General features: G+C 49.6%; 1 protein-coding gene across 4 annotated transcripts in view; it reads right to left on the bottom strand.

The window, feature by feature from the left end:
- Window positions 1–16,351, bottom strand: part of DAAM2 (dishevelled associated activator of morphogenesis 2) — a 230,721-nt gene that overhangs the window by 62,995 nt on the left and 151,375 nt on the right. For all 4 annotated transcript variants that reach the window (XM_074989803.1, XM_074989802.1, XM_074989806.1 and 1 more), the window contains exons 8-11: window positions 5,482–5,592; window positions 4,537–4,640; window positions 2,020–2,086; window positions 1,100–1,217 (exon numbers count right to left, since the gene is read on the bottom strand). In XM_074989803.1, coding sequence (XP_074845904.1) covers window positions 1,100–1,217; window positions 2,020–2,086; window positions 4,537–4,640; window positions 5,482–5,592 — 400 coding nt within the window. The remainder of the gene's footprint in view (window positions 1–1,099; window positions 1,218–2,019; window positions 2,087–4,536; window positions 4,641–5,481; window positions 5,593–16,351) is intronic.

Here is a 16,351-nt window from a genome sequence, read left to right as displayed (position 1 = left end):
AGAGGAGCTGTGATCCATCTCAAATGGGAAGACACAGATTATACACCCAACAGCAAGGAATGCACTGTAGATTAACCTAAAGACTGTCCTTTTAAAAGCTGTTTTATTAAATATCTAAAAACTGTTGAACTGGGCCTATAACCCCACAACATTTTGATAAAATGTAGCCCTCCTCTGCTAGCACACTCTGGGCTCTTCCTGAGCCCCCACAGCATATGTGATGTCTTGTATCACACTAAAGAATTATCTATGTCATACAGGTGGCCACCTGTACTTTTAAACCCAGCAGGTGCCCCATAATGCACTGTAAGCAGCCTCTTGGAAAGACATCAGGAGAGTTATAGCTCCAGCTTCTCTGCCAAGTTTCTCAGTTTCACTGGTCAAGCCTGGGTGGAATTTACTAAAACCACTGTCCAGGATGCCACAGCCCATTTCCCTACAAGAACGGAGTTACACAGCTGCATAAGGATCCTGCTAAGCCCTCTTCTTGGCCATTACCTTCAGAAGCATCAATTGGTTATTATCAATTGAATATTTAATAAAATAACTTTAAAGAGCCGAATTCATGCCACACCCGTCAAAAAGAAAACCCTGATTTGGTTTTCTGATTAGGGTGTGAGTGCATATGCATTACCATGAAACAGCAGTCCAAAGACAGGCTTATTGGACATTTCACATCAATGGACAACATAGGTTTTATCTGAATGTTTTAATTCCTTATTGCATTGTCCCAAAATTCAAAATGGCACTCACTCCTTGACGTTCCCAGACCCAGAACACAAGAGTTCTGTCTCTCCTTTGAACCGTCTAGTTTAAATGCCCCCCACCCAAAGAGAAGCTTGGCTCGTGACAAGCCTGGGGGTCCCCAGCATCTTAATTTTGTTTGAAAGCACAGAGTGAAGATGCCATTTGCTAGCTTGCAACTTTCCAAAATCTGCCTGCTAGATTCAGTGTCAAATCCTGGTTCCATCATCCACAATGTTTGAACACATTTCTACTGTATCAGAGAGAAAGTCCATTCCCTGCTGTGCTCTATTGTCCCTTTCTTATATCATGGCTCTCTGTTTCCCTTTGCCTCAGGAAGCTGGGATATACTCACAAGGCATTTGCAAGCAATGCTGAAGGATTGATAGCAAATAGGGATAGGCATCCGTGTGCTTCAATCTCTTCTTGATCATCTCAAACATCTGAGAGGCACTTTTGGTGTCAATGTGAATCTGGAGTAGGCAGAGAAATAACATGAAATAGTGGAAGAGAAACATATAGAGCGGCAAATGGATCCAAGAGCGAAACGTCTTTAACAAGAGAGATGGGCAGACCTCAAACAGCAGGAATTGACCTGTGATGACCTAGCAGAGGAGCTTTGCTGAGCCACTCAGGGGACTGGCAGATAGTGAGTCAGGCAGGCCTTTGGGATCAGCTCTGACACACCTGGTTGTAGTAGCAGTAAGGAATGGTTCCTTAAAAAGGTTGGGAGGCTGGAAAGGAGGGAACCACATGCCTCTAACCTTGCTCTATTTACTCTTTTTCTCCCTAAAATATATGCACTCTTCCCCCTTCCCATCTCTTCTAAATGCCAACCTGTCTTCACAACCTCCCAGGTGACAAACTTCAGAAATATACTGAGTTTGTTGTTGGAAAACTCAGGGATGGTCTGAATCACGTCCAGAGCATAACTCTCTCAAAGTAAACACATATTTGGATCCAGAATTTTGGTTCAGGCCATCGCATATTACGTGTTCCATTGCCCTGTCCTCTTCTGTTCCTGAAAGCTCTGCAAAACACAGAGAGGGAAGAGCCTTTGTCCAAAGCCCTTTGGCAAGAGTCATATGAGCATTCAGTGTTTTCATGAGTACTGTCCCCTTGCTGCACAGGAAAAACCGCAAAAAGCTGCCATCATCCTTTTAGCAGCCATGGCTGTTCCTTGCTGACAGCTTGGAAAGTCACAGGCTTTTGCAATGAGCAGCCAAAACAGATATTCAGCTGCTGGCAACTCCAGCTCCCACAGAGGCAACTCACCACATCAAACCGCTTGGCAAGTTCCAGATCATCCTCATTCCTCACCATCTCAAAGAAATCTAAGTGCCTAGGAAAGAGGAAACAAATCCAATTAACTTGTGTGGCACAACTCTCACCTGGACCAAAGCTACGGGGAGAAGATGGGAGAAGGGGAACTCTATTCCCTTACAGAGGTGGCAATAACAACAGGGTTGATGAGGCAACCTCTTTCTTCCTCCTCCTACCACCACCCCAGTAACAGGAGTGTATGGACACACTGGAATATTTACACTCAGACACAGCACTAAACAGGCCTTAATGATAAGGTCAGAAATGTGAATGGCCTGAGGTTCAACAAGTTGTTAATCCCCATTTAAGTCCCTATGTCAAGGCAATTGCTGCTTTCAGAGGTTAGAAATGAAAACAGGCATATGACATGCTGTAATGAGACTGACACTATCACTCACTGCACAGAGTGAAAATCCCTGTGCCCTGGTTTCTCGCCAGACTGCTAGAACAGTCTCATTCTGTTCATGACATGTAGCTCAGGGAATTTCAAATATTCCATGAAACACAAGACATTTTGTCATGGCACTTGGGGTCTTCTTAAATTGCCGTAGCCCTAAGGTTCAGTGCTCTCTTTGTCTAACCTTACTCCATGGTAAGTCCATTGACTTCCTGCTCAGCATCTTTGCTTACTGGAGAAAGAATCGTCAATAGTTTCATGGGCCAGATTCTCATCTCATGTACAGTGGTGTCAGAACAGAGCAACTGTTTAGTCAGCTTTCAAGCAGTGGCACAGAGCAGAATCTAACCCAGTACTGTAAAACCCCAAGATACATGCACTCAAGTTGTGCTAATCTCGGGTTAATGCGACTCTGAGGGGCAGGGAGCTGCCACCTGTCTCTGGGATGCCAGCCACTCACGGGACTTGGGAAACTGAACAGTTTCCCTGCTCCTGTCAGGGGTGGCAAGAGTCAGGCTGCTGCCCCTGACAGGAGTGGCTTCCCAGCTCTTGTCAGGGTAGGCATCCTGACTCTTAGCTGCCACCCCAACAGGAGCGCTGATCAGTTTCCTGTCTCCTGTGAGTGGCAGGGAGCTGGGAGCCAAGTTCCAGCTCCCAGCTGTTCACAGGAGTGGGGAAACTGACCAACGCAGCAGAGCTGATCAGTTTCCTGTCTCCTGTGAGCGGCAGGGAACTGGGAGCCAGACTCCCAGCTTCACACCACTCACAGGAGACAGGAAAAAGTCCAACACTGCTGCGCTGGTCACTTTCCTGGGTCCCCCAATTAACATGATATTTGGCTTACACAGGGTTGCACAGGAACTCAACCTTCACATAAGTCAGGGGTCTAGCGTAGTGCTAATATAATGGGATGTGCATATAAAAAGCAAAGCCCAGCAACCTACATCCAAATTCTGAGCCAAAGATGTGCAGCATTATCCTTCACAAGAGGCAACTGATTTAACCCAGTATTTATATCAAGCGTTAGGCTGTACTATGCCGTGCTTTGGTCCCTGGGTAGAAATATCATCCACAGTATTCCCAACCATTCATAGGTTTGAAGGAAACACCAGTTTTGATGGGACATCCTAGGTCTTGCAAACTAGGTATAAAACTTAGGGGCCTAATTTGCCTGTCTTTCAAGTCACCTAATTCCAGTAAAAACTACTGCCACTCTCCAAGCCACATGGTACCTTCCACACCTGCCCTATCCTGCAGAAGGCATTTTGAACTGGAGTAACAGAGCTGGTAGTAGCACCGCAGGGGGACATTCCCTTTCCAGGAATAGGTGGGTCATGGAAGAGATTTGATTCACACATCACTCTGAGCACCACTCTTCATTCTTCCCTCAAAGTTTCTGTTCTGCTTTGCCTCGTTTTGCAGGGTGATACACTTCTACAGGAGCCTCATTGTTCTCTCAAGCTTATTCAAGACCCTCATTTTTCTCGATCAAATTACCTAGTTTGGTTGTTATAAGGTGTTTACTTTGGCTTACAGATTTCTGATGCGCCTAATTTAAACTGCTTCATTCAACACAGTGTGCTACAGAACTTAAGTCACCACGGCTGATGTGCCACGCAGGAGTGCTATTTAATATCCTAGCTTTTTAAAATATGACTTCAAGAACTAAAACATCAGTCCTGCATACTCGGTATTGATTTGACGTGTTTATTGATCTCTGGTTCTCTCTCTTTCATATCAAGGTTGTGGGGTGGAGGGGTCTGTTAGTCTACTTTTAAAGCGTGGCAAAATAAATATATTTTGAATTCTGGTGATTATCTACAAAATCTGGCAAAATTCTGGAACTCCTTGTCCAAAATTTGTCCTGTTCCCTCCATAAACAAGCTATCAATTCTGAGGATACTTTTTTGTTTGTTTGTTTGTTTGTTTGTTTTTGGGGTAGGGAAAGCATGTTGACTTTTAGGGAGAGAGCCAAAAGTGAGCTTAAATGGAAACTCAGTTGGAAATCTTATTTTTGGAACTTCCACCATTGCTCCATAATTAAGTAACTATTCTCAGACAACCTGACTCACCTGTCTAAAGTTGCATTTTCATGTCCTCTTAACTTGTCAATAACAGGTTGAATTCCCAGCATCAGAAACTCGTATCTCAGGTGCAATCGAAATTCCAAATTGTCCTGAGGGGGTGGAAGAAACAACTCATCAGACTCTAAGTGAATCTGTCCTGAATCTTTTAAAGATAAATTCTTACTCTGAGTATCACCTTTTCCGCTTTTAAGGGTTCACAGGTAGGCTCATGTCCCATGTTCCCACTCAGTACTTCTCTCAACAATCCTGCCCTTCCATCAAAAAGTAAGTTTAAGTCAGGCCTTCGGTCACCATGTCATTCTAGGATACTTGTGTATCCCGTTAGTCTCCTTTCTAATCTAGTCCTCATATAACTGACATCTGGGGAGGGAACACCCAAAGACCTGCAGGTGTCCTACAAAATGCTCAGCCGCCTGGGACAAAAGAAGAGCAAAGCAAACCAGTGTTTGCTCTATGAGCCAAGAACAGGTCACTTCCAAGTCCAGGTGAAAAGTGAAAAGAATTTTGGAGGCTTTATTCAAATTACATGTCCACTCCTCAAAGGGCTCCCACATGGAGGGGGGTACACTTTACCAGGACCCAGCCCAGGCTGCAAATTGCAGTATGTGTGTGGGAGGGGCCTGTGTACCAAATTTGTACTGAGTCTGAAAAAAGTATGTTCAGGACCTGGCTCCTCACAAAAACACCCCTCACACTGACAAGCTTGGAAGTCTCTTCTTTGGAGGGGAGTTCAAAGGGGAGTCACAAGCAAAGAGCGAAGAAGATGTTGTAAATTAGGATTCATATGACCAGTCAAGCATCTTTTCCAATAACTACACCCACTCAATACCACTGTAAATATTTGCACCTTGGTCTAATAGACATTTCCAAAGCAACTGATTCAGCAGCAACAGTGCTGCGGCAGATAGACTATCCAGGGTGGTGACTCACCTCACCCGCACCAGCATTCAGAACAGCATTGATAAAGGACATGATGGCTGTTTTCAGATTCACCTCATCCCGATAGCGCCCCATGCTTCGGTCTAGCTCATTCAGCAATGTCTGAAACACAAAGGGTGAGGTGAAAGGGACTGATAACATTCATTGCTTTCCACTGACAGCTTCCACATTGCCTGCCATCCACCTATAAGGAGCTACAGTCAGACATGTGCCCTGGATGTGTCACATCTTTGCTTAGAACAAAAAGCAGTCAAGTAGCACTTTAAAGACTAGCAAAATAGTTTATTAGGTGAGCTTTCGTGGGACAGACCCACTTCTTCAGACCATAGCCAGACCAGAACAGACTCAATATTTAAGACACAGAGAACCAAAAACAGTAAGCAAGGAGGACAAATCAGAAAAAGATAATCAAGGTGAGCAAATCAGAGAGTGGAGGGGTTTTTTTTGGTTCTCTGTGTCTTAAATATTGAGTCTGTTCTGGTCTGGCTATGGTCTGAAGAAGTGGGTCTGTCCCATGAAAGCTCACCTAATAAACTATTTTGCTCGTCTTTAAAGTGCTACTTGACTGCTTTTTGTTTTGATAGTGTATAGACTAGCACAGCTTACTCTCTGTTACTATTCATCTCTGCTTAGAGTGAAAGTGCTTGAAGGTCAGGACTATGTATACATGTCCACATTCATTACCAATTGGGGCATTCAGTGAAAATAATAAAATGCCCTCTCGATCCTGATAAAGAACGTCTGCTTAGGACTCTGGAGGAAAACAAATCCCCTCTTTCCCATTAAAGTATGGTATCTGTAAGTATGATCCATATGGCAGCAGTAAGAGACCCTTCCGTATTCCAGATCTCTCATCAGTTTAATTGTGCATTTGCAAGGCAGAATCTCCATGGGTGATGCATCTTGGCCCATTTATACAAGCATAATCCTGGTAATTTTTCATTCTTGAATTCTAGCAAGGTGGGTTCTGCCAGTGCCAACTGGGAGAATAGAGAAACCCACATTAAATACCCTTGTGGGAGGAGAACCCCAAAAGTGTATGCCTGCACTCAGACTTTAGAGGGGTTTTACTTTCCACTTGTTCCCTTGGTTCTGTTTAATTGATGCCCAAGTCTTTAAAAGCTTTTCATTTGTACACAAGAGAAAGAGCCCCTGTGGTCACTCAGCTGCAAACCCTTTATTGCATAGAGGTGAGAGGCAGAGCTAAAGTTGAAATGGATTGAAATCTGACTTCCACACCAATTTCCCCCCTTCTCCCTAAACAAGCTGCAGAAACATTTGACACTCAAATACCTTTGAGCTGACCTTTATTAAATGTTCCTGGTTCACTGATGATATCCCAGAGCATATCACTGTAACACAATGCCTTCTGGGATATCAACAGTGGGATTGGAAGCACCCAGAGATGTCATTATGAGTCAGGAAAGAATTAAACACAGACAAAACAGTTAACATATTGTGGTGCCAAGTGACCCTTGCAGCCTAGCTGGGCTCAACTCCATTTGAATGCCTACTGTAGCGTTCCCCTTAAAAAAATTATTAGCGTCATAAAGAACGACGAGCCATTCTACATGTATCCTTTGTCATTGATTCCAGGGCAAATATGCTCAGCTTGCAAATCCAAATATGAGTCTAACTGTCCAAGCTGCAAATTCCACATGGAAGATGACAACTAAGCTGTTCAGCTTCTGCCTCTCCTATCACCAGCACTAAGCAAAAATCATATAATCAGAATTCAGCTGACAATTGTGCTGCTCATGCCCCAGGGAAAATGCGGTCCCACTCAGTCTTCCAAAGCCAGTTTGGCTGTACATGGAAAATAGGGCTAAAGCAAGCTAATGTAATACATGCAGCAGGTAAGATTCAAATGCACAAATGGAACAGATAAGTTGCACAAGGAAGTTAATTTTTAATTAGCAGCTTCTCCGACCATGGCTTCTGAAAGCTTATCATTCTTAGCCAAGTCCCCCCATGCCAATGATCAGTGTAATAAGTCTATCAGCCACCTCCAGAAAAGCACATTCCACATAAGAGCCGTGTCTACACGTGCACGCTACTTCGAAGTAGCGGCACTAACTTCGAAATAGCGCCCGTCGCGGCTACACGCGTTGGGCGCTATTTCGAAGTTAACTTCGACGTTAGCTGGCGAGACGTCGAAGTCGCTAACCTCATGAGGGGATCGGAATAGCGCCCTACTTTGACGTTCAACGTCGAAGTAGGGACCGTGTAGGCGTTGCGTGTCCCGCAACGTCGAAATTGCCGGGTCCTCCATGGCGGCCATCAGCTGAGGGGGTTGAGAGACGCTCTATCCAGCCCCTCAGCTCACTGGTGGCCACGTGGAGCGGCCCCTTAAAGGTCCCCTCTCCCTCCCTTCCTCTGCAGGAAGCTGAGGGAACGTGCAGGCTGCAGCCTGCACATGCGGCCAGCCTGCACCTCCCTCAGCCCCCCACACAGCTGCGATGGCTGGCCGGCAGCCCCCCCAGCGCCCCCAGGGGACCCCCCCCAAGGGGAGCCAGGGCAGCCAGGCTGGGAAGCAGCAGCAGGGCCCCTCCTGGACGAAGGCCGAGCTGCGGGACCTGCTGGGGCTCTGGAGCGAGGAGGAGGTGCTCCAGGTAATGGGGAGCAAGAGGCGGAACGCGGATGCGTTCGCTCGGCTGGCCGACGGCCTGGCTGCCCGGGGTCACCCTGCCCGCACTCCTGACCACGTCAGGAGTAAGGTCAAGGAGCTGCGGCAGGGTTACTCCCGGGCCCGGGATGCGGCCAGCCGATCTGGGGCCGCCCCCGTCACTTGCCCCTTTTACAGGGAGCTCAGGGACATCCTGGGCCCCCGGCACACCTCCTCCCCTCCGGCCACCCTTGACACCTCGGCCGACGAGCCCCAGCAGGCCCTGCAGACAGAGTCCGCCCCGGAGGCAAGTCCCGCACCCCGGGGGCTCCCCCCAGAGGCCACCCCCGGGACATCACGGCAGGAGGAGGACGAGGGCTCCTCCTGCGCAGAATCTGGGCTGCAGATCCTCCTCCTGCCATCCCGGAGCAGCAGCAGGGCCTCCGCCCCCCGGGGATCTCCGGACCGTGGGAGCGGACCAACAGGTAGGTACCCCCCTCTGGTGGACACCCCTGGGCTTGAGGGGTGGGGGTAAGAGATATGTGTCCAGGGCCCCCCACATGCTCACATGGCCATGGCCCCAAGGACACCAGGGCTATGGCCCTCACAGCACTGCATCAGCCCCTGCCCCCCCCACCCCGCATGACAGTTCCATGCCCCATCCCCGGGCCAGGGGGGAGCGGAACCTCGAGGGGCCCCCGGGAGGAGGGGGTGGGACACCCCACAGCAGCAGCATGTGATGGAGTGGGGGGCGTGCCAAAGGGAGACTCAGGCTACATATGAGCAACAAGAGCCAAATAGCTCCCAGGGGCAAAGGAGGATCCTGGGACTACAGCTGGCAGGTGACACCTCTGCCCTGAACAAACAGGAGGGAGGAGCCGAGCTGGCTTGGACTTGGGGGGCGAGGGCGGGGCCCACAGGTAGAGGCTAGGGGAAGGGAGAGCTGGAAGGCAGCCAGCCTGAGGAAGGGGAAAGCTGCATCCCAGAGGGGCACCCCTTGGGGTCTTCTCCCCAGGATGGGTTGGAAGGACTGTCTCTTCCGACAGCTGGTGCTGTCACTCCTGGGAGAAACTGGGCATCTGTGGCCTAAGAAACCTCTCCTGCTGTCAGACCCTAGGGGGTGAAGTGAGAGTCGCTCCCACCAGGGGATGGGGTGCAGGGCAGGGGGACCCCTGAACCCCATCCATCACAGCAGCATCTCCTGGGGACGGGGAACCTGCAGCACAGGGCTGGGGGGACAAAGTCCACGGCTCGGGGCCCACACTAACGCCTGTCTCCATTCTTCTTCCCCCCCCTCCTCTCCTGTGTCCTGCACCTGCACCATCAGAAGGACCGGAAGAGAGCGCCGGCAAGGCGTCAGTCGTCCCGGAGAGCCCTCCGGGACCATCGCTCCAGGGCAGCCCCTCGGCCGAGGACCGACCGGCCCCACGGCGGGCTAGACGGCGGACCCCGCACCACCAACAGCCGACGGCGACGGACCCCCAGCTGCTGGCCATCCACCGTCGGCAGCTGGAGGTCGCGGAGCAGCACCTCCAGCTGCAGGAGCGGGCGCTGGCCTGGCGCCAGGAGGCATGGGGGGCCTACATGGAGACATTTAACTGCTTGGTGGACTACCTGGCCCCCCATGCCACGCCGGCCGCCGCATCGCCCGCCCTGCCTGCTCCTGCAGCCCCACCACCAGCTGCTCCGCCCGTCGCTGTCCCGTCCGCCGTCGCCCCGCCACCCACCGCCGAAGCGCCGAGGGACCCCTGGAGCCACCTGACACTCGCCGGCCACCGTACCTTCCGGTCCTGCCCGCCCCCACCCAGCCACGGACAGGGCTGCGACCGTGGCGGGGCTCCCGGCCGCCAACGCCCGGTGCCGGGCTATAGGGGCGAGGGGCCCGGGACGTGGCCCCCCCCCTTGTATATAGTTGGACCCTGTTATTTTCTGCCCCCGGTTTGCCCCGTCCCCCCCATGTAAATAGTTCTCCCCTTTATCCTCCCTGGTTTTCTTTTTATTATTGAGGACAGTTGTTTCTTTGTATTGTTTTATTTTTGTACATATTGGTTTTGTTCAACATGTTTTTACGTACTTTGCTTTTGGTTCTAATATTTATAGTTAAAAAAAAAGGGTTCGGAAAGAAAAAAAAAAGTTTAAGTTCAGCCACAAGTGCGTGCTGTCATTTGTCCAGGACAAGTGGGAGGGGGGTGCGGTGGGGTGCTCCATGGTGCAGGTGTTGGGGCAGGAGTGTGGTGGAGGAAGGGGTGGGCAGCAGGGGGCCTGGGCAGAGTTCACCCCGCGGCCTCTTCATCAAAGTGGACCCGCAGGGCCTCCCGGACCTGGGTCCCCTCGGGGTCCACCTGCCAACTGGGGGCAGCAGGTGGCTGGACGTCTGCCCTGCCGGCCTCCGCAGCCCAGCCCTGGAAAAAGTGTCCCCCTTGCTCTCTACCAAACTGTGCAGGGCGCAGCAGGCACCCACAATCTGGGGGATGTTGTTGGGGCCTGCATCCAGGCGGGTCAGGAGACATCTCCAGCGTCCCTTCAGGCGGCCAAATGAGCGCTCCACCACCTGGCACGCATGGTTCAGGCGCTGGTTGAAGCGCTCCTGGCTAGCGGAGAGATGGCCTGTGTAGGGGTGCATGAGCCACGGCCGGAGGGGGTACGCCACATCTGCGATGACGCAGAAGGGCATGGTGGTGTCCCTGAGAGGGACCTCCCTCTGGGGGATGTAGGTCCCCGCCTCCAGCCAGCGGCACAGGCCCGAGTTCCGGAAAACCCGGGCGTCGTGGGTGCTGCCAGATCAGCCCACATAAATGTCCTGGAAACGTCCCCAGCTGTCCACCAAGGCCTGGAGGATGACAGAATGGTAGCCCTTTCGATTCAGGTATCGTCCTCCACTGTGATGCGGGGCGCGGATGGGGATGTGAGTCCCATCCAGAGCCCCGAAGCAGTTGGGGAAGCCCAGGGTGGCAAAGGCTGCGATGGTGGCATGTGGGTCCCCCAGCCTCACGAGCCTGTGCAGGAGCATGGCGTTGATGGCATGCACAACCTGCAGAGAAAGCACATGGGACAGCACCAATGAGGGGTGAGCAGGGTGTGCGTGGCCCTGCCCTGCCCTGCCCTGCCCTCCCCTGCCCTGGCCCCCCTGCCCTGCCCTGCCCTGCCCTGGCCTCCCCTGCCCTGCCCTGCCCTCCTGTGCCTGGGCCCCCCTCCCCCTGCCCTGCCCTCTCCCCGTGGGTTCGCTTACCTCCATGAGGACAGCCCCGACGGTGGCCTTGCCGACACCAAACTGCTGGCCCACGGATCGATAGCTGTCTGGAGTGGCCAGCTTCCAGACAGCGATGCCGACCCGTTTCTCCACTGGGAGGGCATGCCGCATGGCGGTGTCCTGGTGCCTGAGTGCGGGGGTGAGCCACTGGCACAGCTCCATAAATGTCTGCCGGCTCATCCTGAATTTCCTGAGCCAGCGGTCTTCGTCCCACTCCCCAAGCACCAGCCGCTCCCACCAGTCGGTGCTGGTGGGGTAGCTCCACAACCGCCGGCGTGTGAGGCGGGGGAGGGCGGGGTGCTGCAGGGGTAGGGGTTGAGCCCTGCTGCCCTGGGTGCATCTCCTCCTCTGGGGCAAGGAGGTGCTCAGCTGCCTCCCGCATGGCACAGAGCAGGGCAAGCCCTGCTCCTGCCGGGAGGGCTGGGTGGACCTCTGGCTGCTGCTGCTGCTCCTGGGGGTCCATGACTGCGGCGCCCGGGGTCTGTGTGCCGATGGCTCCTCAGACCGCGTGCTGTGCAGGCTGAGTGTGTCTGGGAGGGGCCCTTTAAGGGAGCAGCTAGCTGTTGCCCTGGAAGCGCTAGTCCGCCCTGTGACCCTGTCTGCAGCTGTGCCTGGCATCCCTATTTCGATGTGTGCTACTTTGGCGTGTAGACGTTCCCTCGCTGCACCTATTTCGATGTTGGGCTGCGCAACGTCGAAGTTGAACATCGACGTTGCCGGCCCTGGAGGACGTGTAGACGCTATTCATCGAAATAGGCTATATCGATGTCGCTGCTTCGAAATTAGCTACTTCGATGTAGCGTGCACGTGTAGACGTAGCCAAGGTGTTACATAAACCATGTCTTGTACAATGGTCTAAATCCCTTTTCCTGTTTATTATACAGTAAACCCTCAAAATGAGCGACTTTGAGTTCACGTAACACACATTAACGTGAGTTAAGCACAACTGAAAGCCGCTCTGGTGCTGTCTGCCCACCAGGCTCTACCAGCTGGACCTGCAAGGAGAGGCTGAAGGATCTGGGCTTATTCAGTTTGCAGAAGAGAAGAGTGAGGGGCAATTTGATAGCAGCCTTCAACTTCCTGAAGGGGGGCTCTAAAGAGCATGGAGAGAGAGGCTGTTCTCAGCAGCGAAGGATGGCAGAACAAGGAGCAATGGTCTCAAGTTACAGAACAGATGGTGTAGGCTGGATATTAGGAAAAACTATTTCACTAGGAGGGTGGCGAAGCACAGGAATGCATTACCTAGAGAGGGGTAGAATCTCCATCCCTAGAGGTTTTTAAATCCTGGCTTGACAAAGCCCTGGCTGAGATGATTTAGCTAGGCTTGATCCTGCTTTGGGCCAGGAGCTGGACTTGATAACCCCTTGAAATCCCTTCCAGCCCTAGGATTCTATGATTCTGTGTCCACCTCCATATTACTACATGCTTGACTATCTAAGCCCTTTCTACAGCATCTTCTCTAAGTTCACTGGGCATCACTGACTAAAAATTAGCTTTACCTTCTGTGCAAGCTACAAGTGCCTTTGCTCCAGGCTTTGCTTTTTGATCATCCCCAAATGACAATGTCTTCCTATTGCTCAAGTGGACGTCCCACACCTACCCCAGCTCCCTATTTATCATGTTCAAAGACGCCCAACAAAACTAAAGTGCCTGAGTTGACAAAAAAGCTGAAGAGAAACAGCAGAGAATTTATTTCAGACTTTGTGCCAAGATTTGGAAACTGAAATCGAAAGCCTTAGATCACCAGAATGACATGAGCAGGGTTTCCCTAGGTATTAAAACAGCAGCTCCAAAAATAAATCAGTTTTCCCCTAAATTTTGCATAAACCTGACCTGAAAGTCAGAATTCCCTTTTTTCAAAGTCAAGATAAATCAGCTATTTGGAGAAGACAGCACTGAGACAGAGCAGATAGACACTTATCCATGTCAACAATGTATTTCTGTGCTTTGGTTAGGTCATCTGTGAGAGACAGACTGAACGTTAGAATTTATAAAGCATCATTCCAGACCAGCAATCCAGTTCAAAGGCCATCTGCTAAAGTTCTTTGTCCCTTTCCCGAGAGCAAGCTGGGAATAGGCTGTGCAAAACAGAGAGGGCTGAGCAGAGCATGCTGCAGGTTAACAACAACAAAAATGCTCTCTGAGTGACGTGTACCGCATTGCGTACTCTGCTATCGCTTTGCTCTGGAAGGGACTACTATAAAGTCATGAAGTGCTTTAAAGGGTCAGAGTCTCCACCCCAGATAGTGTGACAGATCACTAATATCTGTAGCCCTTCAGGAGCATCTGATGCTCAAGTCTTGACTTAAATATGTCGTGTGAAGATTTCAACACACCTCTGTGTACAGTTATAAAAGTTAACTATTCCAGCAAAAGCCTTCCTCGCTTATCTTATTAGTCCTCACCTCCAATACCCAATAAGGTTCCTTTAGTGAGCAGCAAAACTCAAAGCTGCGTGGATGAGCCCTGGAGTGGAAGCAAATCAGATGGAAATAAAGGCTTTTACTTCTTTTTAGCCCTATTATAGTAAGCTCAAATCACTCAAAATCTCCTCCTTTGGGCCCTATTCTGTACTGATAGTTTTGAATACAATCCAGGTAATGGGACTCTGGAAGGTCATGGTCATGCAATGAGTCAGTGACTAAACAGAAAGAGACTCTGCTAGTGGGACTGAACACAGGAGAAAGAAAAGAAACCCAGTGAGTAAATTTAAAAGATTCTTGCCATTTCATTAGTTTTGTTCAGAGTGTTTGTTGCTTTATTCACCATATTTTCTTTCTACTGGGGACAAGCTTATGGGATGGAGAAACTGAATGAAGAAGAGGCATGTCCAGCCTGGAACAAATAGATTTAAGACATTTGTTATCACATACTAGAGGCAAAGGTGCAAAAAGAGGAGCCAATTTTCAATAAGTAGATAAAGAAAGTAGGTAGGCATTCCACAGGCCAAACTCCAGTGTTAAATAGATCCACTTATGTTTACTACTATTACGGTATTTTAGTAAGATATCTGTGTCCTCAGGTATGTACAGCACTGCAGTTATTCATGCCTGATCTACTCAGTAGGTGCAGAGTGAGCAAAGGGAACGCTCACCTCAGGAAAGAAGCTGGGGCAACCATGAGGGAGTGGGTAGTTTATAATGGATTGAACGAGGTAAAAGATGGTAAAAAATGGAAAAGGAGAAACAATCACAGCAATGGAAGGACCTTGAGAGGTTATCAAGTCCAATCCCCTGCACTCATGAATGTTAGCAGCAGTAAAAGGGAGTGAGAACACCAATGATACATCTTGCAAGAGGAAGATGATCTTACCAGTGGCACTCTGGTCAAGCTGCAGGGTTGGGAGATGGGGGAAGCTGGAAGGGCAGAGGTTGCAGTAGTGAAATAAAATGACTGAAGTAAAGACTAAAGTCTTAGCAGTGAAGAGAATCAGAAGGGTGAAATCTGGGTATATGGGGCTTGCTTCTCCTATCAGACGAAGGTAAAAACAGCAGAGCAGCCGCACTGGGTGAAACCTGTGTTTCATCTAACCCAGAGGTGTGTCTTCCAACAGTGGCCAATGCCAGATTTTTCTAAGGGAATAAACAGAACAGGGCAATAATCAGGTGATTCATCCTCTGTCACCAGTCCCAGCATTTGACAGTCGGGGCACAGGAATACTAAGAGCATGGGGTTGTATCACTAATCATCTTGACTATTAGCTAAGTAGCCTTTGAAGGACTTATCCACTTACAGTTTTGGCCTTCACAGCATCCTCCGGCAACAAGTTCCACAGCTTGGCCACGTACTGAGTGAAGAAATACTTCCTTCTATTTGTTTTAAAGCTGTTGCCTATTAATTTCATTGGGTGACCCCTAGTTCTTACGTTATGTAAACATCTGAAACACATTCACTTTCTTCGCATTTTTCATGACTGCACAGCCCACTATCATATTCCCCTATTAGTCATCTCTTTTCCAAGATGACTAGTCAAAGTCTTTTTGATCTCTACTCATACGGCAGTTGTTCCATGCACTTAAATATCTGTCAGCCAGTCCTGTAGCACCTCAAAACTGGCAATTCTATTTATTAGGTAATGATTTTTCCTGGGTAAGACCCAACCTCATTTCCTAATAAATAAAATTGTTAGTCCTTAAGGTGCTACAGGACTGCTTGATTCTTGTGACGCTATTGATCAGGGGTCAGCAACCCCTGGTGTGGGGACCAACAGCGGCACAGGAGCCAATTTTCATTGGCACATGAGGTGGGAGCTCAGTTTTGCCCGTCTTCCCCCATGCAGTCAGTAGCTTGCTCAAAGCCATGCCACCTGTGGATTAACAAAAAAGGCTAGCCAACGCTACCAACCACCTTCTAAACGGTAAAGCACTGCATCTTTATTTATTTATTAATTAAGCTGTTCTAAGTAGGACTATTCATGACTTTTGAAGTATCAGCAGCACTCGGACCATACATAGAGGTCTAAAGGTCAAATTTTGGCACTCTGCCTTGAAAAAGTTGCTGACCCTATAGTAGCTGTAGACTAACATAGCTACCCCTCTGAGACTAAATATTTGTGTTGCCTTTCTCTGTACCTTCCCTCTTATTCCATGACTGCTGTTCCTTACGAACCCTTGGTTGAGGGATCTTGTCAAAAGCTTTCTGAAAGTCCCAGGACAGTGTACCCATTTGATCCTTGAACCTTGTCCAAATGCTTGTTGACTCCTCAAAGAACTAAAATAGATTGATGAAGTATGATTTCCCTTTACAAAACCTGTGCTGTTTCTTCAACAAATCAGGTTCATCCATGTGTCTGATAGTATCCATTTCAAGCATTTTGCCTGAGGTTAGGCTTACTGGCAGGATTGCTTCTGGGGTCTTTATTAAAGTTAGTATCACATTATTTATCCTCCAGTTATGTGGAGCAGAAGCTAATTTAAGTGCTAGACTACATATTACAGTTAGTATTTCATATTTGAGTTCCCTCAAAAACTTTTGGGTGATTATCATCTAATAATTACATTGAAGTC

This window comes from Carettochelys insculpta, chromosome 3 (genome assembly GCF_033958435.1).
Source record: "Carettochelys insculpta isolate YL-2023 chromosome 3, ASM3395843v1, whole genome shotgun sequence".
Taxonomy (NCBI): Eukaryota; Metazoa; Chordata; order Testudines; family Carettochelyidae; genus Carettochelys; species Carettochelys insculpta.
The sequence above is the reverse complement of the archived record's forward strand: the minus strand, read 5'-3'. Positions and strand labels throughout refer to the sequence as shown.